This window comes from Microcaecilia unicolor, chromosome 1 (assembly GCF_901765095.1).
Source record: "Microcaecilia unicolor chromosome 1, aMicUni1.1, whole genome shotgun sequence".
Classification (NCBI taxonomy): domain Eukaryota; kingdom Metazoa; phylum Chordata; class Amphibia; order Gymnophiona; family Siphonopidae; genus Microcaecilia; species Microcaecilia unicolor.
In genome coordinates, this window is record NC_044031.1 from 203,246,168 (window position 1) to 203,272,097 (window position 25,930).

At 42.0% G+C, this 25,930-nt stretch overlaps 1 protein-coding gene across 6 annotated transcripts in view; it reads left to right on the top strand.

The window, feature by feature from the left end:
• TPK1 (thiamin pyrophosphokinase 1) overlaps window positions 1-25,930 on the top strand; it is a 453,486-nt gene that overhangs the window by 266,207 nt on the left and 161,349 nt on the right. For all 6 annotated transcript variants that reach the window (XM_030203717.1, XM_030203723.1, XM_030203748.1 and 3 more), the window contains 2 exons: window positions 4,024-4,119; window positions 23,480-23,626. In XM_030203717.1, coding sequence (XP_030059577.1) covers window positions 4,024-4,119; window positions 23,480-23,626 — 243 coding nt within the window. The remainder of the gene's footprint in view (window positions 1-4,023; window positions 4,120-23,479; window positions 23,627-25,930) is intronic.

Here is a 25,930-nt window from a genome sequence, read left to right on the forward strand (position 1 = left end):
ATTACTTAGCTATAATTGGGTTCCTCTTTCCTACATGCATCACTTTGCACTTGCTCACATTAAACACCATCTGCCATTTAGACGCCCAGTCCAGTTACTGCTGGGTTAGCGTGGGAGCCCTTACTGCCACCTCAATGGGTGGCAGTAAGTGCTCCCCCCCCCCCCCCCAAAATGGGAGCGCGGCAAGTGCTTCGCTTGCTGCATGGCCATTTCTTTTAAAAAAGAAATAACTGCCTTTTACCTGCTATGGCAAAAGGGGGCCTGTGCTGACATTAGCATGTATTTTTGACGCACACCGATGACAGCACAGGCCCCCGCAGCTTCATAAAAGGACCCCTAAATGATTAACTGGCTTTCTTCAAAGTTTTATATAACCTTTGGATGCATGAGTAGGAACAAAAATACACACTTATTTAAATGCAATATCACTATTCCTCATGTACAGCCACAAAACAACCTTTTAGGGTGGATAGTGTTCACAATGATCTCCTTTTAGTATCAACTAGAAAGAAGAGTTTTCAGTTTTGGCACAGTATAAGTCATCACAAGAACAAAATATAAGAAAATCAGTGCACTGCATTAGGGGCAAGCCCATTTAGTTATGTTTAAACAAATGAGACCAAACAAACAAACTTTGATTGTTTTATTTCATTTATCCAGACCTTACATGCACATGGCATTGCTTTTTAAATCCAAAGGTGAATCTTAAAGATAGTTGAACAATTAGGTATAAACTGTGTTGTTTCTGACTTTACTTGTTTTGGACTGCTTTTAGGCTTATTTTCGAAAGAGAAGGTCGTCCATCTTTCGACACAAATCGGGAGATGGGTGTCCTTCTCTCAGGGTCACCCAAATCGGCATAATCGAAAGCCAATTTTGGGCGTCCCCAACTGCTTCCTGTTGTGGGGACGACCAAAGTTCCCGGGGCTTGTCAGAAGCGTAGCAAAGGCGGGACGGGGGCGTGCATAACAGATGGGTGTCCTTGAGTGATAATTGAAAAAAGGGTGTCCCTGACGAGCACTTGGCTGACTTTACTTGGTCCATTTTTTGTTACGACCAAGCCTCAAAAACAAACCAAATATTTATTTTTATTATTTTGACTTATAAAACCACTTGTCCCTGAAACATGCTCAAATGAGAATAATCTATTTGTGTATCTAAAATGTAAACTTCTACAAAAGAGATGAAGTGAAGATGTGATTCCATGTGCCCCAATGAAAGGAGAATTTAATTTTACTTCCATTTAATTTCAATATATTCCATCTTAATAACACCAGGCTTCCCAAAGCAGATTACAACAACAGGTAAGATGAACCCATCCGGAAACACGATATACTCACTGAGGTTTGTCCAAATATTACCGTATTGTATAGAACAGTGTAGAAAAATGAGCACAAAATACAAAGCCCCTGATATTCAGCACTATTTAACCGGCCAGAATGGTTGCTGTCTGGTTAAATAGCACTTAACCAGCTATCCACCGATATTCAGCGGAGGATAAGTTGCTATCCTCTGCTGAGTATCCCTTGTTAGTGCATAGCAGATAGCCAGTTATATTGCCCAATTTAACCTGCTATCCACCAATTTTTAAAATTGATTTAGTGGCCATGTTTGGCCGCGTGAAAACGTGGGATATGTTTTGCCGGTTTAAAGATAACCAGCAAAGTCTGAATATCAGCTTATTCGTTTAACCAGCGATTTAATGCCAGTCACCAGAAACGTCCCGGCATTGAATATCTAGGCTCAGCACTCACCACAGAAGTTAGCTGGTCCAACTCCTGTAGTCTGAATATTGGCCCCAGAGAGTTTATTACTGCCATTATACCAGCTAAAATAAATTTTTAATGCTGTTTTAATGAGTTTCAATTTTATTTCATGATATATATTTACATATGAGAAGCTTTCAAATAAATAAAACTGTCAAATAAAAAAAAAAACATATAGGCAGTCATAAGAAATATCTTTATTGTCATCATAAGCAAAAATAAAGGCATATAGCACAGCACTGAAATCCACAGTATAGCATTGTAAATACCAAACCAAGTTCTGGAGCACTGACAAATACATTTTGATTATTTATTTATTTGTTACATTTGTACCTCACATTTCCCCACCTATTTGCAGGCTCAATGTGGCTTACATAATACCGTAAAGGTGTTCGCCAGTCGGTTGTTAACAAATACAAGGTTATGTTATGGTCGAATGAGGTATAGCCCTCCCCCCTTCACAGACCCCTCAAAAACTCCCCCCCCCCAAACTCCCCTTGCATCCCACTAGGGTTAATATATGTCCAGGTTTACTTGGACATGTCCTCTTTTTAAGGGCACCATGGAGTGTCTGGGCAGGTTTTTCCAGCCTGCCCATTTGTCCACGCTTGCGGGTGGGCCTCAGGGTGGCCTTTCCTCACGTACCTTGATGTGTCCTGATGGTCTAGTGGCCTTTTCAGGGCAGAAAAGAACCCCACTCTTTCCTGCCCTGCACTGCCGGTGCCACTTCAAAATGGCTGCTGAAACTTCAAGTGTTGGCCTCGTGAGACTGTCTTGCGAGGTCATTGCTTGAAGTCTCGGCAGCCATTTTGAAGTGACCCTGGCAGCAAGCAGGTCAGGGGCAGCACCAGGCAGGAAAGAGTGGGGTTCCTGCCCCCAAAAAACCACTAGACCACCAGGGCATGATAAGGGAGGGGATGGGATGTGGATGGAGTCATGTGGGTAGAGAGAGGGAGTGAGGAAGCTGTAAAAAAAAAAGTGGATAGAGGGAAGCTGGAAAAAAGATTGGGAGGGGGGAGGAAAAAGAGGGAAGGGGATGGAGAAAAGAGGAGAGGGGGATATTCTGCTCATGGATGGGAGGGAAAAGAAAGGGGGACATGCTCATGAAATGCTTAGATATGTACATTTTTTCATTTTATATTTAGCAGAGTACGGAAGAAAATGCATTTGTTACTTTACCAGTATTTTCACTGTTTGTAGTATCTGGCTTTCTTAGTGGGGGGGGGGGGGGGGGGGGTTGGGGTCAAAATGTGGTGACTGTGCAGCGCAGGGGTGGGATAGGGGCACGGCAGGGGTGGGGTGGGGTGGGGTAGGTTGCATGAGGGGCATGGAAGAGGGCAGGGTGGGGCAGGGCTGAATTTTATTTTGTGTCCTCTTTTTTTTGTCAGGGTAAATAATGTAGCCCTACATCCCACTCCCTGATCCCCTCCTAACAGAGAAAATGCAAAACATAAAACGTTTAATAAAATAATATAAACCTCACAAGATTGCTATTGTTTTCAATAGTGATTGCTATTGTTTTGCTGTGGCCAACATGGTGGCAAGCTCTGCCCACTGCCTTCAGCCCAGATAATAAGCTAGATAGGCTTATGCCATCTCCTGTCATTAAACCTCCTTGGAGCAGGCCAACAGGCTGAAGTTGGAGGCAGGAGCAGTAACTAGGATACAGAAGCACTTCTTTCCTGTGTTTTCTTGTAGCTCTGCAACATGGTGCTTGCTACTCCAGATCTAGAGATTTGCAGGGAGTAATATTGGTGGTGTTCAGGCACCCATAGCACCCACAGAGCTGGCACCTATGAAAAGTAGGGTCCCGGGTTTGGAAAACAGATAGAGAAGCTGCATGACTTCACCAGGGGTCTGTCAGATATGCTGCATGGTCAGAGCAGCGAAGGTCGGTTAATAGAGACTGTACTGTATTAGCAAAAATGAAAATTAATGCTAAAGTAGATTAAAATACATATACATTTAAAGAGAGGTTTCCCTACCTAACTAGGTGGCATGGATCATTAAGTATAGCAGGGCCCAAAATAAATTGTCTTTTATTCCTACTGTAGTGACCTGAAGATTGAGATTTTGGCCCCTGAAAGCTGGTCAGAAACTGCACAGTCAGTCCAATAAAAATGTCACTTTATTTTTAATGTTTTGCTTTAATTAATATTTCTGCTAGCATTAGTACCAATTATTGTTTAGTCCCTTGAAGCAAGCAACATAACTGAACAGTTTTGTCAATCTTTTGGATCTTTTCTTTGGTGTTTAGGGATGTGAACTGATAGAGACACCAGATCAAGATTCTACTGACTTCACTAAGTGTTTTCAAGTGCTCCTGGAAAAGATAAAAGCCCAAAGCCTTCAGGTAAAGACAGGCAATCTATGGATACTTTGGTGCAACATACTTACCTTGCAGTCTCATGCTTCAGGGACTATTGTGGCAGTGCACAAACTTATTTGTTTCTTGCATACAAACCTAGCCAGTTTGGTCTGAGCTGTTATGTATGTACCTCCTTTCCTCTCCCACTACCCATCTGTTCTTTTATAGGCACCTTTGATAGAAGGAAAAGCAGAATATTTCTGAATATTTGCTCATTAGGCTTCTACCATCACTGCTATCCTCAATAAAACAATATTTTCTAAAATTAAAGTTAGAAATGAAAAAGGTGAAGAGAGATGAAAATGATAGGAGGAGCAGTGCAGTGTGATGGCTATGGGTAGCAGTTTTTAGAAAGACTTTCTGTTGATTTCCTCTATTTGTGTCAGCTCTCTGGAGGTTGCTAGACTAGTGGCAGAACTGGCTGAAATTAAAGGAATCCTTCCCCCACCCACCCTACCCCACCAACTCCATATCCAGATTCCTCTCTCATTCCCAATAGGGAATTAAAAAAAAAAAAAAACTCAAAAACAGATGGAATAAGGTAAGCTCAAGCCATATTATTTAGGCCTGTGAGTCCCATGCAATATATAATAAAAAAAAAAGTGGTGGTGGAGTCATAAATCTCAAAATATAGAATCTTACACAGAGTCCATGCAACTAATTTTTTTCTCCCTCACCAACAACTGCTTTGCTTCCTTAAACCTTTAGGTGTATTTCTTGCATTTTGAATGCCCCACATGAACTGTTGTGTGTGTGTGTGTGTGTGTGTGTGTGTGTGTGTGTTTTTAAATAACAGCTAGCTTCCCCCCCACCACTTTTTTTTTTATCTTTGATATTTGCAGTACTTAACCACTGACTCTGTAACCTACGCCACTTCCCCTCTGATCCCTGAACACGGCCACTGTTAGCCACAGCCAACAACACGGCAACTGTTAGCGTATTTACAAGACAGAGGATAACCGAAGGGTTTTTACAGTCAGATCCTTGCATTAAATTTCCCTGTTGTAGAGTACTATAATACAACATCAGGGATTTATCAAGACCCCTGAGGCAGGCCTTCGGGCCAAAACATGGTCATGTCGGGTCATTTTTTAAGCATCTTCAATAAAGACTTCCTTGTTATCCTCCTTGGATTTACCTCACTGTCTTCTTTTCACTTCTCACGGCTTCGTGAGGTTTTTTTTACTCCTTTTTGGTTGTTTTGGTGCAGAAATGGGGACATTGGTTTTGGCTACCTGGAAATTATGTGGGTACTGGACGATATTTAGTGTTGGTACCTCATAGCTAAATGTGCATAGTTATGTGATCCTGATCCCACTCAAACAGTTCTGGATGCTGGCTAAGCTCTTCAAGGTAGATATCTTGACCAGTATTTACAAAAAATGTTGTCTAATGAGCTGGGTTTAGGCTGGGTGCAGGGCTAAATCCCAGTGGACTAGGGGTTTTTTGACATCATCTCTCGGTCTCTCAGTCAGTTCTGCTCCATAAATTTCACTTCTACAGAGGGTTGTATTTATTTTTTTATATCTCACATTTTCCCACCTATTTGTAGGCTCAAAACAAACAAAAAAAACCCCCCCAAACAAAACAGTTCAACTTTAATTAAGAGGAAAACTCATATGAACAGTTCTTGTAATTTATAGTCTAGCAAACACATCCAAATTGTTAATAGGTTGAATACTTTCCTTCCATCCATAGTTATTTCTCCCAATCCCAGAGGGTTTGAACCCATCCTGCTGGGTAGAACAACTTGGGGCTGCTTTCACTGTCTCTAAGCTGGGTTCTTTCCCAACTGTCGGACTTAATCTCAGCTCTGACCCTCCTCGCCGATCCGCCTCCTTGAGGTGCAGTACTCCTCATCCACCTAAGTCTTCAGCAGGTTGTCCACCTGCTTCATTGTTGGGGTCCTCCAATCCTTTTTGCCCCAAAGCCCTAGTGATTTTGCCTCAATCTGACTCTGCTACTAAGCAGAGACAATCCACTTTTTTTTTTTTTTTTGCAGCCCCTGCTTCTTATGCCAGGATAGGACATCCGCTTAACTTCTTGGGACTCTGCTGTGGATGTGGACAACCAAAGACCCTGCTCTTCCCAGTATAGGCGGTTTTATACCATCCAAACCTCACCCCCATATATAAACACAGTCAATCATATTCTTATAACATCAACAATATTTACTGAAATCAATTACAGCATCTCCCACCTTAGGCAGCTCCACTAGCTCCTATTGCCAGAGTAACCGTAACCCCCAGGATATCCTCCCACACCCAGCTCTGCAGCAGAGGCATCTCCTTAGGGGTTACAGTTAGGACTACATTTTGTGCAGCTCTATATGTCTACTTAGTTGTATGGGTACTGGCAATAAATATTGGCGGCAACTGCATAATTTCTGGCTTCTCCCCAACTGTGTCCCCGTAATGCCCCTGTGCAGCCATGTTCTGAAATGGCCAGTAAGTGCTAGTAGCCAACAGCACTGCCCAGTTAAGTGCTGATGAATGTTGGCAGATAGCCGGCCCCAAGTGATTTAAGCTGGTAAGATCCTCTCCTACCCACCAATTTGAATACCGACCCTTAAATCTTTAGTTATAAAAATACTATAGAAAAGCTTAGCTTTAACTGTGTGTCCTTTTTGTTTTTCTTTGTAAATGCTGGGTTTAACATAACTTTGTTGCTGGGGTATTTATTTTATAAAATTTCTGCTGGGGGCAGTGACTTAAAATGAATTAGTTTTGTCCTATACCTTGACAGCAATGAACCCACTCCCTAGTCACACATCACTTGACCCTACCTGTCCCTCCAATTACCGCCCCATTTCCCTCCTACCCTTCCTCTCCAAGATACTTGAACGCACCTTGATTTTCTCTCCTCTCATGCCATCCTCGATCCGCTTCAATCCGGCTTTCGCCCCCTACACTCGACAGAAACGGCACTATCCAAAGTCTGCAATGACCTGTTCCTTGCCAAATCCAAAGGCCACTACTCCATCCTCATCCTCCTCGACCTATCCGCCATCTTTGACACTGTCAATCACAACTTACTTCTTGCCACTCTGTCCTCATTTAGGTTCCAGGGCTCTGTCCTCTCCTGGTTCTCCTCTTATGTCTCTCACCGTACCTTCAGAGTACATTCTCATGGTTCTTCCTCCACCCCATCCCGCTCTCTGTGGGAGTTCCCCAGGGATCTGTCCTCAGACCCCTTCTCTTTTCAATCTACACCTCTTCCCTGGGCTCCCTGATCTGATCTCATGGTTTCCAATATCATCTCTATGCTGACGACACCCAGCTTTATCTCTCTACACCAGACATCACTGCGGAAACCCCGGCCAAAGTATTGGCCTGCCTATCCAACATTGCTGCCTGGATGTCCAACCGCCACCTGAAACTGAACATGGCCAAGACCGAGCTTATCGTCTTCCCACCCAAACCCACTTCTCTCCCTCAACTCTCTATCTCAGTTGATACCACCCTCATCCTCCCCGTCTCATCTTCCCGCAACCTCGGAGTAATCTTCGACTCCTCCCTCTCCTTCTCTACGTATATCCAACAGATAGCCAAGACCCGTCGCTTCTTCCTGTATAACATTAGCAAAATTCGCCCTTTCCTCTCTGAGCACACCACCCGAACTCTCATCCACTCTCTCATTACCTCTCGCCTTGACTACTGCAACCTACTCCTCACTGGCCTCCCACTTAGCCATCTATCCCCCCTTCAAGTCCGTTCAGAACTCTGTTGCACGTCTTACCTTCCGCCTGGACCGATATACTCATATCACCCCTCTCCTCAAGTCACTTCACTGGCTTCCGATCAGGTACCGCATACAATTCAAGCTTCTCCTACTAACCTACAAATGCACTTGATCTGCAGCCCCTCCTTACCTCTCTACCCTCATCTCCCCTTACGTTCCTACCCATAATCTCCGCTCTCAAGACAAATCCCTCCTTTCAGTACCCTTCTCCACCACCGCCAACTCCAGGCTCCGCCCTTTCTGCCTCGCCTCACCCCATGCTTGGAATAAACTCCCTGAGCCCATATGCCAGGGCCCCTCCCTGCCCATCTTCAAATCCTTGCTCAAAGCCCACCTCTTCGATGTCGCCTTCGGCACCTAACCACTACACCCCTATTCAGGAAATCTAGACTGCCCCAACTTGACATTTCGTCCTTTAGATTGTAAGCTCCTTTGAGCAGGGACTGTCCTTCTTTGTCAAACTGTACAGCGCTGCGTAACCCTAGTAGCACTCTAGAAATGTTAAGTAGTAGTAGTAGTAAGCCAGGGTATGTGGCATATGATTTCAGTCACTCAAATTTGCTCCTAACACTTGCCATATTATTTGTACCAATTTACTCCTAAAGTTTGCTGTAGTATTTGCATTGCGGTTCATAAGATCTGTGAAGGTACAACAACACTGTTCAAGGGAGAAAAGGGATCTCATCCTAACTGTGGCAACTTGAATATCAATCTCTTAGGTGCACACAGGGAAAAAGTAATTATTGATCCCAAAAAAACTCCCGATGCAGGTTTTCTGTTGTTTTTTGTATATTTTTTTATCAAAAAAACAAAACTCTTGCCCGTCTGGCAAAAATCCCCACAACAATTGTAGAAAATCAGAACTTATCTTAATCATACAGTGTGTCCATGCATGGAAAACATTGTGGTTGCTGCATGGACACTGTATGATTAAGATAAGTTCTGATTTTCTACAATTGTTGTGGGGATTTTTGCCAGACGGGCAAGAGTTTTGTTTTTTGGATTAAAAAAAAAATAACAGAAAACCCGCATCTGGGAGTTTTTTGGGGATCAATGATTACTTTTTCCCTGTGTGCATCTAAGAGATTGATATTCAATTTGCCACAGTTAGGATGAGATAGATCCCTTTTCTCTCTTGAATAAACAGTGTTGTTGTACCTTCACATATTTCTTTGTGAGTAGTCTCGTAATACGTGTGAAGTAGATCCAAGTGGGGTGTTCATAAGATCTAACATGTAATAAGCAAGTTATTCAGATGTACTTGAAAATTATTTTCAGTCAGGCCTGTGGTACCAAAAGGGATAGAAATGTTTCTGTATTTTCTTGGTCTCTGATTGCATTGGTATACTTGAGGAACTTCTCTCTTTCTCCACATGATCCACAGAATAATCGCTTGGTACTGATACCTCTATTATCAATTCAGTTAATAACATTTTTCTCCTTCACCACTATGTCCAGTTTTCTTGCATCCAGCTTTTATAATGCACTGCTAGCTTGGTTACTTTTCCATCTGTGACCTTTGTGATTCTTTTTGAAGGGAGCTGCTGGATACTTTCTTGATTTCTGATCTGCATGAACATGATATCAGTTATTTGTGTTGTATGAACAGCGACATGCATGTATCTACTTTATCACAAATGCTAAGTTTTAACCAGGGCTTTTTTTGAGGGGGTACTTGGGGGTACTGAGCACCGGCACCTTTTCCATTGTCTGCTAAAATTGACCCATGGTCCCAAAGTTGAGCTCAGTCTCTACACACCAATTCTGCCTTGACACAGATTCTGTGACTGGTTGCAAGGGGCCTGGCTATTGTGGGGTGGGTCCCTCAGTGATCACCCCATGGCCTATCATTTGAGTACTGGCACCTTTTTTGCTAGAAAAAACACACTGGTTTCAACTCTTGTTGATGTTTTCTAATGGTAGAAAGCATTAAATACTCATTGTTAAGTCTTAAGTCAGCATTTTATATGAGCATATAATGAACTGTGTTAGTGCATTAGAAATCTTATTATAGAAGCATTAGTCCTTTGCTTTTATTAAGATATTATTTCTTACTCTGTTTTGTTCTTTTTCCATTGCAGCCATTGTGCTTTTAGTTAACCTTTTATGATCTGCAAGTATTTAATTTGATAAGTTATTAATCAGCATTAGAAAAATCTATTCATTTCACTATTTTTAGTTTAGTTTTATTTTTTTACTACTTCTGATGTTATGCTACCCTCAGGCTTTCACTAAGTTCTTCTTTTACAAAGCCACACTAGCGATTCCTGCACGGCATATGAGAGAAAGCCCATAGAAATCGAATGGGCTTCCTTTCATTTGCCGCACCGAAAATCGGCAGCGCGGCTTCCCCCCCAATATTCAAAGCTATTTAACTGGCCAGAACAGACTGTTGACTGGTTAAATAGCGTTTCAACGCCTGCGAATATTCAGCGTTGAATATTTTTGATCAGTACTGAAAAGTTAACCAGCTTTATCACACGATAACTGGCAATATTTAGTGCAGACCAGCTAAGTTTAGCTGGCAAATCAGCATAAATACCAGTCCTATCTTTGCCTGCTGTTAACTGGCCAACATTGGATATTTGGTTAGCTGCTTAAATTAGTGCCAGCCAAAAACAAACCCCAGATAATCAATGCCGGTCACCGGAAATGGTCTGACATTAAATATCCTGGGTCAGCGTTGACTGCTGCGCATATGAGGGCTGCCTCTCGCCGGCTGAATATCAGCCCCTAAAAGTTGAAGGTAAACTTTTTTTTATTATTATTATTATTTGAATTTTAAAGAAATTAAGCCTAGGAAATATATTGACTAGAAATGAAAGCAGAAATTGATACCATTAATCAAAATAGGTAATAAACATGGAAAAAGAGAGTGAAAAGGCAAAATCGATAATACTGCAAACTCCACAGCAAGACTACAATATAGAAGGAGGCCTGAAGGCTTAACAATGAAATAAAAAGTAGAAATGCAAAGGTTAACTACAAGGTAACACCACCTCATGGAAGAACAGGGAAGGCTGGGCACAGAGGGTGATTCTATAAAGGGATTTCTATTTTTAAACACCAAAAACACACCTATATGCAGCTTATTCTATAAAGAAAAGGGGGGAGGGTGGAATCAAGCTGCTAGCATTAACATTTAAAAAGAAGATACTGCAGGTTTTAAACTAAAATTGGGGGGGGGAGCCGACAGTCACCCAGGGGCACATAATTAAGGACATTTAGGGAATCCCAATAGAGAGGTTTCAACAGTGGTGAAAGAAAGCCAGGAGTATTTAAGGGGACAGCAGAGAAAGGATGTACATTATCCCTATCAACCTTTAACACAATTTGAAGTATCAATATACAAATGCTAGAAGCCTAAAAAATAAGATTGGGAAAATTAAAGTATATAGTATTAAATGAAAAGGTAGATATAATAAGCATCTCAAAGATCTGGTGAAAGGAGGACAACCAATGAGATACTATCAGGCTTATTTTCGAAAGGGAAGGATGCCCATCCTTTCAACACAAATCGGAAGATGAACGTCCTTCTCCCAGGGTCGTCCAAATCGGTATAATCGAAAGCCGATTTTGGACGTCCCCAACTGCAATCCGTTGTGTCGGGTATGTGTCGGAGGCGTAGCGAAGGCAGGTCTTGGGCCTACCTAACACTTGAACATCCTTGACCAATAATGGAAAAGAAAAGGACGTCCCTGACGAACACTTGGACGACTTTACTTGGTCCTGTTTTTCTTACGACCAAGCCTCAAAAAGGTGCCCGAAATGACCAGATGACCACCGGAGGGAATCGTGGATGACCTCCCCTTACTCCCCCAGTGGTCACTAACCCCCTCCCACCCTGAAAAAACATCTGTAAAAATATGTCCTACCAGCCTCTATGCCACCCTCAGATGTCATACTCAGCTCCATCACAGCAATATGCAGGTCCCTGGAGCAGTTTTAGTGGTTACTGCAGTGCACTTCAGGCAGGCGGACCCAGACCCATCCCCCCCACATGTTATGTTTGTGGAGGAAACAGCGAGCCCTCCAAAACCCACCACAAACCCACTGTACCCACTTCTAGGTGCCCCCTTCACCCGTAAGGGCTATTGTAGTGGGTTTGGGGGGGGGGGGTTGGGGGGCTCAGCACACAAGGTAAGGGAGCTATGTACCTGGGAGCAATTTATGAAGTCTAGTGCAGTGCCACCTACGGTGCCCAGTTAGTGTCCTGGCATATAAGGGGGACCAGTGCACTACAAATGCTGGCTCCTCGCACAACCAAATGACTTGCATTTGGTTGTTTCTGAGATGTACGTCCTTGGTTTTGAAAATCACCGAAAATCAGAAATGACCAAATCTAGGGACGACCAAATTTCAGGATTTGGGCGTCCCTGACCGTATTTTCAAAACGAAAGATGGAAGTCCATCTTGTTTTGAAAATATGGGTTTCCCCGCCCCTGGATCAGGAAGTTTTGTGAAGATGTCCAATTCAAAACTTGGACGTCCCTTTCAAAAATGCTCCTCCACGCGGAGGAACTGAAACAAATCTCAGTGAAACTGGAAGATGTACTGAGAGAAATTGATAAATTAAACAGTACTAAATCACCTGGACTGGATGGCATAAACCCCATAGTACTGAAAGAAATTAAATATGGTATTGTTGCTCTGCTGTTAGTGATTTGTAACCTGTCATTAAAATCATCTGTAGTATCTGAAGATTGAAAGGTGGCCATTGTAATGCCGGTTTTTAAAAAGGGTTCTAGGGGTGATTCTGGAAATTATAGACAAGCAAGACTGTTAGTACAGGGCAAAATAGTGGAAACTATTATAAAGAATAAAATTACTGAACACATGAACACACATGTTTTAATGGGACAGAGTCAACATGGATTAGCTAAGGGAAGTCTCGCCTCACCAGTTTGCTTCATTTCTTTAAAGGCCTGAATAAACATGTGGAGAATAATGAACTGGTTGATGTAGTGTATCCTGATTTTCATAAAGCTTTTGAGAGACTTGCTGTGTATTAGGAGGCAATGTTGTTTTGTGGATTAGAAACTGGTTAATGGATAGAAACAGAAAACAGAGGGTAGGGTTAAATGACCATTTCTATCAGTGGAGGAGGGTGAATAGTGGAATGCCCCTGGGATCTGTACTAGGGTGCTATTTAACATATAAATAATCCAGGAATGACATAAAACTTAAAAGTTTTTACAACGCATGCAGAGAGTGAAAAATTACAGGAAGACCTTAGGAAATTGGAAGACTGGGCATCCAAATGACAGATGAAATTTATTGTGGACAAATGCAAAGTGATGCACATTGGGAAAAATAACCCAAATCATAGTTACTTGGTGCTAGGTTCTACCTTAGGAGTCAGCACCCAAGAAAAAGATCTAGTTGTCATTATGGTCAATACCCTGAAATCTTCTGCCTAGTGTGCAGTGGCAGCCAAAAAAAGCAAACAGAATGCAAGGAAAAATGAAGAAAGGGATAGAAAGTAAGACAAATAATACTGTAATGCCTCTGCATCACTCCATAGTGCAACCTCATCCTTGACTATTGTGTGTCGTTCTCATTGCCTTATCTCAAAAAAGATATGTCAGAATTAGAAAAGGTTCAAAGAAGGGCAACCAAAATAATAAAGGGGATGGAACTCCTCCCATATGAGGAAAGGCTTAAAAGGTTAGGGCTTTTCAGCTTGGAAAAGAGACATCTGAAAGTGGATATCGTAGAGGTCTACAAAGTCCTGAGTGGTGTGGAATGGGTAAACAGGAAATCAATTGTTTATTCTTCAGTCTGGCCTTTCTGAATACAAGGGACTCTATTTGAATTTTACCCACACCCATTTCTTAATCTCATTTCCCATCTAGTCCTGCCTAATTATTCTCTCACCTATCCACCCTTAATTATTTGTTCTTGAAATAATCTAAATCCATGGTTACTTACTGCATATGTATTAATTTACTTCTTGAACTTATTGTAATTTGTTTTTTGTTCTGTGCGTTATGTTTTATTCACTTTATTGTTTGTTGGTAAGCCACATTGAATTTGAGTCTATTTCGGGCTAATGTGGGGTATAAATTTCATGAGTAAATAAATTCCATGTTTCAATAAACTGGGTGAAAACTTGCTTATAGAAATCTTCCAAATATAATTTGAACAAGTTATTATCTCTGCTTTCTTACTGCTTTACTTTCTCTATGGAGGAAAAGGCTTCAGATGCTCGGCTGTTTTTTGCTTTTATAGTTTGCCAGGTGGGCTTCCTCATCAGCCTAAAAACCTCCTTTATGTATATCTTTTTGTTTTTATTTTCTTACTTTTTTTGTTTTTTGTTACTTTATGCAAATATTTTGTTGCTTTATGCAATTTTTCCAAAAATCCATAATTAATTCATGGATACCACTGTCACTTATCTTTGTTGGTGTGCTAGGTCATCCAAATGCCATTCAGGTTCTAAAGGTTCTACCACAGGTGGGACTGGCAGAGTGGGAGGCCCTGGACCAGTGTTTTCCTCAAAACTGTGTGAGTGCGCACACATTGCAACCTTACTGAGCACATACTATTTTTTAGTGGTGCACAGAGCAGACCACATGTATTGTACCACTGTACCAGCTAGGTCCATGAACACAGAAAAGACCTCTGGATCCTCTAGGGACTTAAAATTTCAGTTTCCTGCAAGAATAATCACACAAGAGAGGTCATGCATTTCACATCATCAGCCCAGCCAGATTCTGGGCAAGGAGTTCTTAAAATGCCATACTTGTCCCATGCAATTCTTTGTACACATCCGCAAGATCCTTTTGAGGAACATATGTTCAGCTTGCTGCAAGAGTAATCATACAGGGGAGACCGTTCTTATCACACCATTACTTAGCCAGATCTGGAGCAGAGAAATCTTAAGACACCATTGTTGTCCTGTGCAATTCATTGTACGTCTGTAGATCATTTTGGGAGCACGTATTTGGCTTGTTGCAGGGGTGCCTTTAAAACTGTTAAAACACAAAGCCGAAGATAATAAATGTGGTGCTCTCACAAAGAAAACATGTTTAACCTTCAAGAAATGGTTAACAGATCATAGAGTTCAGACTGATATGCCAGACCTGACTGTAACGTCCAGTTCATATATTTTTGCATACCTTGAAACAGGTGATGCTATCTGTGGAATATGCTTGAAAGCAGAAGTTAATGGGGAGTAGAGTTCAGACAAAAAAAGTAATGAATGGAAACTGGATTATCTAAAATGTCATTTCAGTCATAAAACCCATATGAAGCTGTGACAAAGTTGAGAAATCTGAATTGAAGACTTCTGGAAAATCTGTTGACAACCACCTGAAATTCAGACCAACAGGAAAGAATTTGTTCTACAGAGCAAATCAATTGCTGACGAGGTAAAGATTTTAATTGATAATTGCTTGCTAGCTGTCAACCTAAATTCATCCGTGTTCTCTGTGCAGGAAATCCATAATCACTTAGAGGAATATAAAATCTTTCCAGACAGCTGTAGAAGTAAAAAATTATGCCGTTGAATTCACTGAATGCATAAATAGCATTCTTAAATCTGAAATGTTCAATGTAATTCAGCAATCAGCTCTCTACATACTCATAGAAGACAAAAGTACAGATATTTCTGTTTCCAAAATGTTGATTTTTGCACATTAAGGACTAGCTTTTATATATGGTGCCAAAAAATACACATTGAAAAAGTGCTATTCTATAAGCCACGTCTAAAGTTAGACGCAGTTTTTAGAATAGTGCTAACACCTGGGAATCGCACCAACTAAAACATGGTGCAAATGTACATTCTTAAATTAGGCATGTATCCCCATTCTAAAACAACACGTATAAATGAAAGGAATGCCCCCATTCCACTCATAAACCTCCCGTTTCCATGCCACCCCCCTTTTTTTTTTACTTGTGCATAAAATTTAGGCACGTAAATTCCAGTTAAATCTAATTTGTGCCAGTAATTGCTTGTTAAAAAGCAGTTATTCAATTAAATTGGGCTTTAGGGGGCAATTCTATAAATGGGTGCTTCCTTTTCGACACCCTGATTACACATGGTGAGAGCTTATTCTGTAATGATATCTGGGTGCCTAGATTTCATTATAGAATACTAGTGTAACTTGGCATCAGCACGCCTTACATTTATGTGCCCGCAGTTAGACCAGTCATAGACCTGGTGTAACTGGTCGCCTAAATGTGGCAAGGGTGCATGTAACTTAGAGGGTTCTGTAAATTGCACACATAAGTGGTATCCTTGCTCACTTGTGCGCACCTCTTGCATATACACACTATACCACTTCTGTGTGCCCTTACAGAATAGCATTTATTCGCTTTACTGCTACTTATATGCATAAGTATACACTTACTTGTGAAACTGCTAGCATTCTGTACATTTATGCATGGAAGTGGTATGTAAATGCAGGCAACCAGTTAGAGAATTGCCCTTTAAATGTAGAAAAGTTGCCAATCCTACACATGCTACTGTGTTTGCTGGAATTATTAAGGGGTCCATTTACTAAGCTGTGTTAGGCACTAATGCGCACCTAACATAGCTAAAAATGGAGTTCCATGCTTCACACTCATGTGTCCAGTGGTAACTTCAAAATGTGCACATGCTAACTGCACACAATTTTTTTGAGGGGGTGTGTCAGGAGCATTCCTGCACTAACCAGTTAGCACATCTACATTACTGCATTACTGATTATCAAAAGTATACCACATATTTTCAGCTGCACTGTCACTGAAGTCACTGATAAGTCTCACAGCATTTGTCAGTGACTGACAGTCTCTCTCTCTGTCTCCAAACAGTAGTTTGGTTTTCACTGCCTGAACACCTGCTGAAAGTTGAGCATTTGACACAGCAGTGAATATAATTCAAACCTGTGCACTACATATGCATTGAAGTAATACATGACTTTGGTGTATGTCATGAAACAGGGAGCTGCCAGGAGCACTGCAGTGTCCTTGGAGTTTTGACAAGCAGTATGCATGGGCAGAGTTGTATCTGCTGGCACTCTCAATGGCCCCATTTAGCAGGGTTGAACAACATCCAGGTGGATTTTCTCTCAGCTACCTGACCTGGACCTGGGGAGTGAGAGCTCAGTCTGGAAGTCTTTCGCCTGGTGGTAGAGTACTGGGGAGTCCCAGTGTTTGATCTGATGGCGACTTGCCAGAATTCCAAATATCTTCAGTTTTTCAGCTAGAGGAGCCTGGGTCAGTGGGGCTGAATGTTCAGGATCAGCTGTGGCCTGAGTTTCAGCCCCTATGCATTTTTCCCCGTGGCCCCTGATAGGTCAGGTAATAGGCAGGATTGCTGGGCACCCATTTCTAGTCATTCTGATTGCACCAGATTGGTATCACTGCCCTTGGTATGGAGACCTGATTCAGCTCCTTGTCAGTTCTCCACTTCCCTTTGCGAGAAAACTGGGACTCATGGAAGATTGGGTTCCCTTACAGCTTGGTCAATGAAAGCCAGCATGAGAAAGAAAGGATTTTCTCCTTCCTTTATTGCCACATCGCTGAATGTGTGGACATCCTCCACACTTCTGGCCTTTGTAAGAATCTGGTGGGTGTGGAAGGCCTGGTGCTCTGGCTTGGGGGTATCTTCACAGTATCTTGGGGGTATTTTACTCATGTGATCATTCTTGCAGGGCTATCTGAATAATGAAAAACAAAATAAGGGTGGAAGTCACCACAATACAAGTGAATAAGTAAAAGTAGTACAAAAATGATGATGTCCATCAATTTTATTTTTCCATAGTCAATATCTCAGTCCAGCTATAGAAGACCCAACATGGGCCATATTTCGGCAGGGGTCCTACTAAAACACGAATATAACATAATCTAAACAAAATCTAAATACATTTATATATTTAAATATCTCTCTATATAAAACGCACCTCCAACGTTCTGAAGCCTCCACAAGTCACAACGTTCTAATTGCATGGTGGTGAAACCCGGAATTCGCCCATGAGTGTTTGCCCCGCCCCTGCATCAAACGTCAAGACGTCGAGGGCGGACCAATGACACTCAACCAATCGCATCGCGATCCCGTTACTAAGCGACGGTGCGTGATGTGAGACACATCGCGGACCAATGAAAACCAGCAGCACACAGTTGCTACGCAACGTCAACAGCAACGCTAAAAGGACCAATCACGAAACAATGCTACGGAACAAGGGAGCAGAAGGAAGAACACAACCGGGCACTTCCAGAACAACAAGGAGACGACGAACCTCGCAGGAAGCCGATTCCAATTTGTGCTTTCACCTGACAAAACGCCATGCTTAAGATCACGGTATGTGCTTCGCCCTGACAAAACGCCCTACCAGAACACAAAATCACTATTCAACATCGCTATTCCACAAAAATCCGACAGCTAAGGAGTAGCATACAACAAAAACCCACGAAAAACAAACACTGCAGTCAAGAATGCGTCCTTAGCTTAGCTATGCACCATATAGATCTCTGCTCTCCACACAAACAACGAACACGGAGGGCATAGGAGGGAAGGAAAAAAACCAGCACATACACACTCACTCTTAACTGGCTATAATGAGCAACTGACCTGCCACTATCACAGGGACTGCTAGCACCTCTCTCTCTCTCACACACACACACACGCGGGACACAGAGGGGATGGAAGACAAGGAAAGAATCGTTGGGTATGGAGGGGGCGGCAGGGGAGAAAAGGCAAGAACTGCCTCAAATGTTTGTGCAGTGCTATGTACAATTATAATGTACACACACAAACTTACACTGTCTCTATCTCACACACACACGCACCCACACACATATACACACTCTCTCACACAGACACACAAACACGCCTCAAATGGTTCAGCTGACCTTTGTAAAATTTCACTGCTGTCTCTTCATTTTCACCCTACCCTTTCACACTCTCTTTCACACAGACACACACACATACATATACACACTCTCACTCTCTCTAAAACCTTGCTAGCGCCCGTTTCATTTGTTTACGAAACGGGCCTTTTTTACTAGTAAATATATAAAACATAAAACCCATAAAGTAAAAAGATGAAATACAGATAAGAATGGATAATAACAGCGATAGTGCATTAAGTAATATAATACATAAAAATGTGAAGGTGCTTAAAAGTAGAATTATATAAAGAAGTGTGAATATATAAATTAGTAATATAAGATATCAAAACACATGTGATTGAAAATACTAAAACACATACCTATAATTGTAGTACTTATGAATAAAAGGAGGCTTAGAAAACGACTGAAGTCAAACTATATCAACTAGAAATTAAAAATGACTGTTAAAAATAATTAAAATATAAAACATAAAAAAGAGAGCCCAAACTTATAACATCATTAACATTACTCCAGGCAAGCAATATAAAAGAGTACCATGGCTATGTCTATATTTTAAATTTTAAATAGTCATCTTTCATTAATGTGCCACGTTATTAAAGAATGTCTCTATACCCATCATGATGGCATCCATAATCTGAACATAATTACTCACAGGCATTGAGAGGGGAAGCTAAACCAGAAAAATGATAAGTGAACTTGGAATAGAACTCAAGTGAACATCATCACGACATCAGAAGATGAAAAATATGCCATAGTATACATTACTAAATTAACAGGAGAAACCCACAAATACAACCAAAATAAAAATGCAAAATGATAAATTATAATAAAAATTAATGACGCTCTGGGTTGCAAAATTTCATATGGCTGTATCAGAAAAACGTGTAGAACAAGATATACATATATGTTTGCGACCAGGTTATAGAGAAAACCCGCAACATTGAGGGGCCCTTTTACTAAGCCTCGTAGGTGCCTATGAGGCATATTTTCAAAGCACGTATGCCTCTATGTGTGCCAAATGTGTGTCAATTTGGAGTTACTGCCCAGCTACCGCGTGGCCCTTGGGGTAATTTCATTTTTGACACGCGTCTGCTATTCACTCCGGAAAATAATTTTTATTTTCTGGCACGCAGCAGAAACCGGGCGGTAATAGTTATTCTACGCGTGTAGATGATTACCACACGGTTAACGCATGAGACCTTACTGTTAAGTCAATGGCTGGTGGTAAGGTCAGACCCAAAATGGATATGTTCCAATTTCTATTATGACGCACGTTCATTTTCAGCAAAAATGTAAAAAAGACCTTTTTTTTTTTACAGGCGCTCTTAAAATGGATCTGAAGCGCCTACACTAGCACAGCCCATTTTTCAGCGCACCTTAGTAAAAGGACCCTTAAAGGATGTTGCAGTTTAATGGCAATCATGCTACCTTACAAATATCCGCAGTACACTCATCTCTAAAATGGACCTCAACATTATTTTTAAAAACCCTTAACTATTAGAACACAGAATGAAAGTGCCATGTTCCTTCAGCTCTACCTAAAAAAACAAGCAAAATAAGTGGAGTGACTGATTCCGCGGGTTTCTCCTGTTAATTTAGTAATGTATACTTTGGCATCCTATATAATAATTCTCACCTCCAACGTTCTATGCGTATGCCTGCCTGTGTCCGTGACTTCTTGGTCTGCTAGGCTCCGATGCCCTGGCTGACATCACTGGACCCATTATGATGGGAACCCGAGGAAACAAAACCCTCACAGCTGATCCACTCTCCCCCCCCCCCCCACGAGTTCCAGACCCCACCTCCCTCCCTCCCTCCCTCCCTCCGAGTTCCTGACCCCTGGACCCCTCTTCCGCGACCCTCTCGAACCCCCCTTCCCACCGCCGCCGTTGTGTACCTGTGCTGGCGGGGACCCCAACCCCCGCCATCCAAAGTCCTTTTCTCTGCCGCGCGGCGTGGACGAATGATCTGATCAAGTTGCAATCTGTTTGTGTGCGTGCGTTGCAATCATAAAGGCAATCATAAATGTGCCAACTTGTATATTGTATAAATGACTTTAAAGTATTAAAAAAAAAAAATTAAACCTGATCTGTAAATCAAATGTAATTCCTTAATTAATCTCAGTTCTATATATAATGTACAGAAACAAAGGTTCAGGTGGCAGTGCTTGCCTGCATCAGAGGCAAAGTTGATGGGGCCTCTGTTGCAGCCCAGCTGGATGTTGTATGGTTTTTGTTCCAAGTGGTTAAGTTGATTTGACCCCAAGTTCAGGCAGCATTTCTGCAATGGGATCTCAATTTTGTGGTGTTGGCGCTTAACTGGGCCACACTTTGAACTCCTCGAGTGGGCATCCATGAAAGATCTCACTTTTCCTTATGGCTATGTGTTGGCTAGAAGAATTTCTCTCTTGCAGGGACCTTTCCTTTATTTGTCCTCTTCTAATGATGTTTTGCTGCATACTGCCCCCCCTTTTCTGGTGAAGGTGGTGTCTCTTGTTCATTTGAACCATATAGTTTTGTTCCCTGCCTTTCAGAGGTCCTTGGTCTTGGGACCTTGACAGACACTCCATAAGCAGGTTGTTCACAGAGTGCTTCTCTGCTACTTGGAAGGTCCTCACAAGCAACATGTGGCCTCTAAGTCTTTGGTTGTATGTTAGATTAAATTTATTAAGCCAGCCTGTGTTCCTCAGATCAGTTTCCTCGGGTCCTTAATGCTCACTCTACCAGGTGTCAGGCTGTGTCCTTAGCAGAAGCAGGGGCTATTGCCTTAGAAGACAGTCAGTATTTCGCAACATAGTCACCCCTTCATTCTTTTTTCAAACATTACATTCTTGATATGTGGGCTAGGCAGGACAGTGCCTTTGCTAGGGCAGTCTTGAAAGGTGTTGTATATTCCTCCTACTGTCTGATAAAAGCTCTGGTACATTGTGTAGGTCTGGACTGGTCTAGCAGGGTGATAAAGAAGTTAAAATTTGTTCTTGCCTATTAATTTCCTTTCCTTGAGACCACCTAGACTAATGCTTCCCAAACTTTTTTCCAGTGTAACCCCATTTTAGCCATTGAACAAAGCAAATGATTACTCAGTTATAATAAGCAGCAGCAGCACATTATTTCTTTTTTTTTTAAAAAGATTCAGTAACATAAAAAAAAAAAAAAAAAAAAAAAAAATATATATATATATATATATATATATATATATATATATATAATATTTTATTAAATAATTACCTGTTATACTCATGCATAAAAACACACAGGCATGCAAACAAAGGTTCAGTTTCTCAGATTCTTACAGAACAGGCAGTCATTGTCTGGGCCAGCCTTCCATTTTTTAGGTGGACGCTGTGGTGGGGTGGGGGGGGGGGGGCAGGGAAGTAATGTAAAGCAAGTATATATCTGAGGTCTCTGTATGTATATGTAAATGCAAGAGGTGTGTATGTGTGTAGATTTTGGGCAGGGGTATATGCAATTTCTCCAAAGACCAGCAAGACAGTTATATCTTTATATTAGGTGATGTCATCCCGATGGAGCCTGGTGCGGAACCTGCCTAACGCTCTATTACATTAAGAGACTTTTGGCAGTGGCCCCACCTCGCATGTGTGAATACCTTCATGCCTAATGTGCAAGTGCGAGACCCTCTGTTTAGTTTTTTTCCCACCGATCTAGGAGATCGTGTCTCATATCTCCTTCTCAGCAATTTTTTCACTGCATGTTTGTGCCTTCCCATGAAAGTATTTTTGCTTTATTTTCTTATTTTGTTTTTCAAAGTATTCCTTTTCCCTCTATTTTTTGAAGTGTTTTCAGCTCTTTTAAGTCTTCTTTCTTTTTCATGGCTCCCAAGGCCCTTTTAGGCCGGAACACCAAGCTCAGTTTGAAGTAAGCCCCTTTTTGGCCTCACTATTGAGCCTTTTGATTTAGCCACTGTTCTTTTTGGGAAAATTACTAGTAGCTTCAAGAGATGCACCCAATGTAATCGGGTGATATCTAGCACTGACCCACACAATTGGTGTGTTGGGTGCTTGGGGCCTGACCATGATCCGTCTGTGTTCTCTGTTTAAAAATGCAGAAAAGAACACAGATAGCATGTCAGACCATTCAGAGGGAACTGAAGTCCGGCCCATCGGCATTGGAAGCATCAACTTCGATGACTTACCAGGGCACTGTCTGACACAGGGAGTGCACCGGCATCAAATGCAGAGCTGAGGTCCAGTAGAATAAGCATCATGTCTTTTCTAGAGTTCAGACAACAGATTGTATCATTCAGTAACTACTTTGAAGGGTTTCCCATTTTATAACTTGCTACTTAACCTGCCCATTGTAGTGACGATTCTTGACCAGGAGTTGCACACTGTGGATTCTCTGCAACTTGGTTACATATGCATTCTAAGTCAGACCAGTAGGTGTCACCATTGAGCCTCTTTTTAATAACTCACCCCCCCCCCCCCCCCCCACACACACACACACAACAACAACAACAACAAGCATTCCTATCCTTGGCTGATTCTGGGAACAAAAGCCAGACCTAGGAACTAAATTTGTATCTTCTGCATAGCACTGCAGTATGCAAAGCAGAAATGCATTTCAGTTGTTAAATTAGTTTGAATGTTAATTTAGGCATGTATAGTTTAATGTATTTGCAGGCAAAAGACTTTTGAGTATCTTTTGACAGAACTTTTATAAAGAGAAATATATAATTCAGTAGTTTTGAAGGGAAATACTAAGTACATAATATTCGTCTTATTTCTTTGATTTTTACTTCTTTTTTTTAGGTTGATGCCATAGTTGTCCTAGGTGGGCTCGGAGGACGTTTTGACCAGATAATGGCATCTGTGGAAACGCTCCATCATGCAGCAGATATGACTGTCTTGCCAGTTGTAGTGATACAGGAGCACTCTCTAATCTACTTTCTTCGTCCTGTGAGTGCAAACATTTTGAATTTAGTATAAACACCACAATGTAACATGACTTACTGATATTTAGGAGATAACAAGTATATCATTCATAAGGTCTAATTCATGCATAAGATCTTTGTGGTTTTACCTCAGCAATGAAGTTTATTTATTTTGATTTATTTATTGCCTTTTACTACTACTACTACTATTTAACATTTCTAAAGCGCTACCAGGGTTATGCAGTGCTGTACAGTCTAACAAAGAAGGACAGTCCCTGCTCAAAGGAGCTTACAATCTAAAGGACAAAAAAGTGCAATCAATCAAATTTCCTGGATAGAGGTACAATGGTTAGGTGCCGAAAGCGACATTGAAGAGGTGGGCTTTGAGCAAGGATTTGAAGATGGGCATGGAGGGGGCTTGGCGTATGGGCTCAGGTAGTTTATTCCAAGCATAGGGTGAGGCGAGGCAGAAAGGGCGGAGCCTGGAGTTGGCGGTGGTGGAGAAGGGTACTGAGAGGAGGGATTTGTCCTGTGAGCGGAGGTTACGGGTAGGAGCGTAAGGGGAGATGAGGGTAGAGAGGTAATGAGGGGCTGCAGATTGAGTGCATTTGTAGGTTAGTAGGAGAAGCTTGAACTGTATGCGGTTCCTGATCGGAAGCCAGTGAAGTGACTTGAGGAGAGGGGTGATATGAGCATATCGGTCTAAGCGGAAGATAAGACGGGCAGCAGAGTTCTGAACGGATTGAAGGGGGGATAGATGGTTAAGTGGGAGGCCAGTGAGGAGTAGGTTGCAGTAGTCAAGGCGAGAGGTGATGAGAGAGTGGATGAGAGTTTGGGTGGTGTGCTCGGAGAGGAAGGGGCGAATTTTGCTGATGTTATAGAGAAAGAAGTGACAGGTCTTGGCTGTCTGCTGGTTATGGGCAGAGAAGGAGAGGGAGGAGTCGAAGATTACTCCGAGGTTGCGGGCAGATGAGACGGGGAGGATGAGGGTGTTGTCGACTGAAATAGAGAGTGGAGGGCAAAGATTTACCCAAGTCGGTGTATAGCAGGTATGTACATGATCCTGAGATGTGCTTGCAACTTAATTGGTTAATGGGCCAATGAACAACAATAATTGGACACTAACAATTAGGCACCAATTAGGATTTTCTGTAAAGCACCATGCCTAAAGTCTCTCACATGCAAATCAAAAGGGGGTATGGCCATGGGAGGGGCATGGGCGGGTCATGGGCATTCCCAAAAGTAACACTCAGTGCTACAGATTTGGGGGGATGCACGCCCAACTTGGCTTCACCAGGTGTAAGTCCTAGCACCTTATTTTAATTGTAGGAATTGGTGCTACATGCTATTCTATAAAGGGTGCTAATCCCAGAAGAGCACTGAGCGCTAATTTTTCCCAGCACCCAAATTTGAGCGCCATTTTCTGAGTCTAGCACACAACATATAGAGGTCCTTTTACTGAGTTGTGGTAAGCACTAATACATGCTTACCGCAGGTTAAAATACATTACCATGGGGTGTGCTCAGACGTGCCACAGTAGTTTTTGCATGTGCGCGCGCTACTGATGTGTTAAAAAATATTTTTAGCATTGAGGGTGTTTGGGGGTGGAAAGTGGGCTCCGCTATGCTAATCGATTAGCGTGTGGCCATTGCACTAATGACCATGCACTAATGGGAAAATTAGCACGTGGCCATTATTTCAGAAATAGGAAAATCGGCCATTTACCGGCAACACTAAAAGTGTCCTTAGCACGCAGGAAAGACCTGCACTGGGGATAGCGCAGGCCACTTTTTAGTGCCGCTTAGTAAAAGGGCCCCATAATTTTGTTAACAGCATAACAAACTGTAAAATAACTAAATATAAGCAGGGAATATAATTAGAGAGTTGCCCAGGAACAACATTTTCTAGTTTAGCATGTCTTCTCAGTTGCTTTGGAGCTTCTTGGTGTTTGTGTGTGTGTGTGTGTGTGTGTGTTTGTTTGTTTTTTTTTGGGGATCTTGGCAGGTATTTGTGACCTGAATTATCCAGTGTTGGAAAAAGGACGCTGGGCTTCATAAACCTTTGGTCTATTCCAGTGTGGCAATACTTATGTACAATGGAGCATGAAGATTTTGACTTGTGTTTGCAGTAGAGGGTGTGAATTGGAGGGGGGGTGTATGGCTGGCTTGAATGTGCATGAGAGTGTGTGTTTGAGTAGAAAGGGATATGATTGGGGAGCATCTTTTGGGGAGGGTTTGGATTGGAGGGGGTAGGGGCAACAGAGGTTTTGTCAGATGAAAGATAAGAACATAAGCATTGCTATAATGGGACAGAACAAAGGTCCATCAAG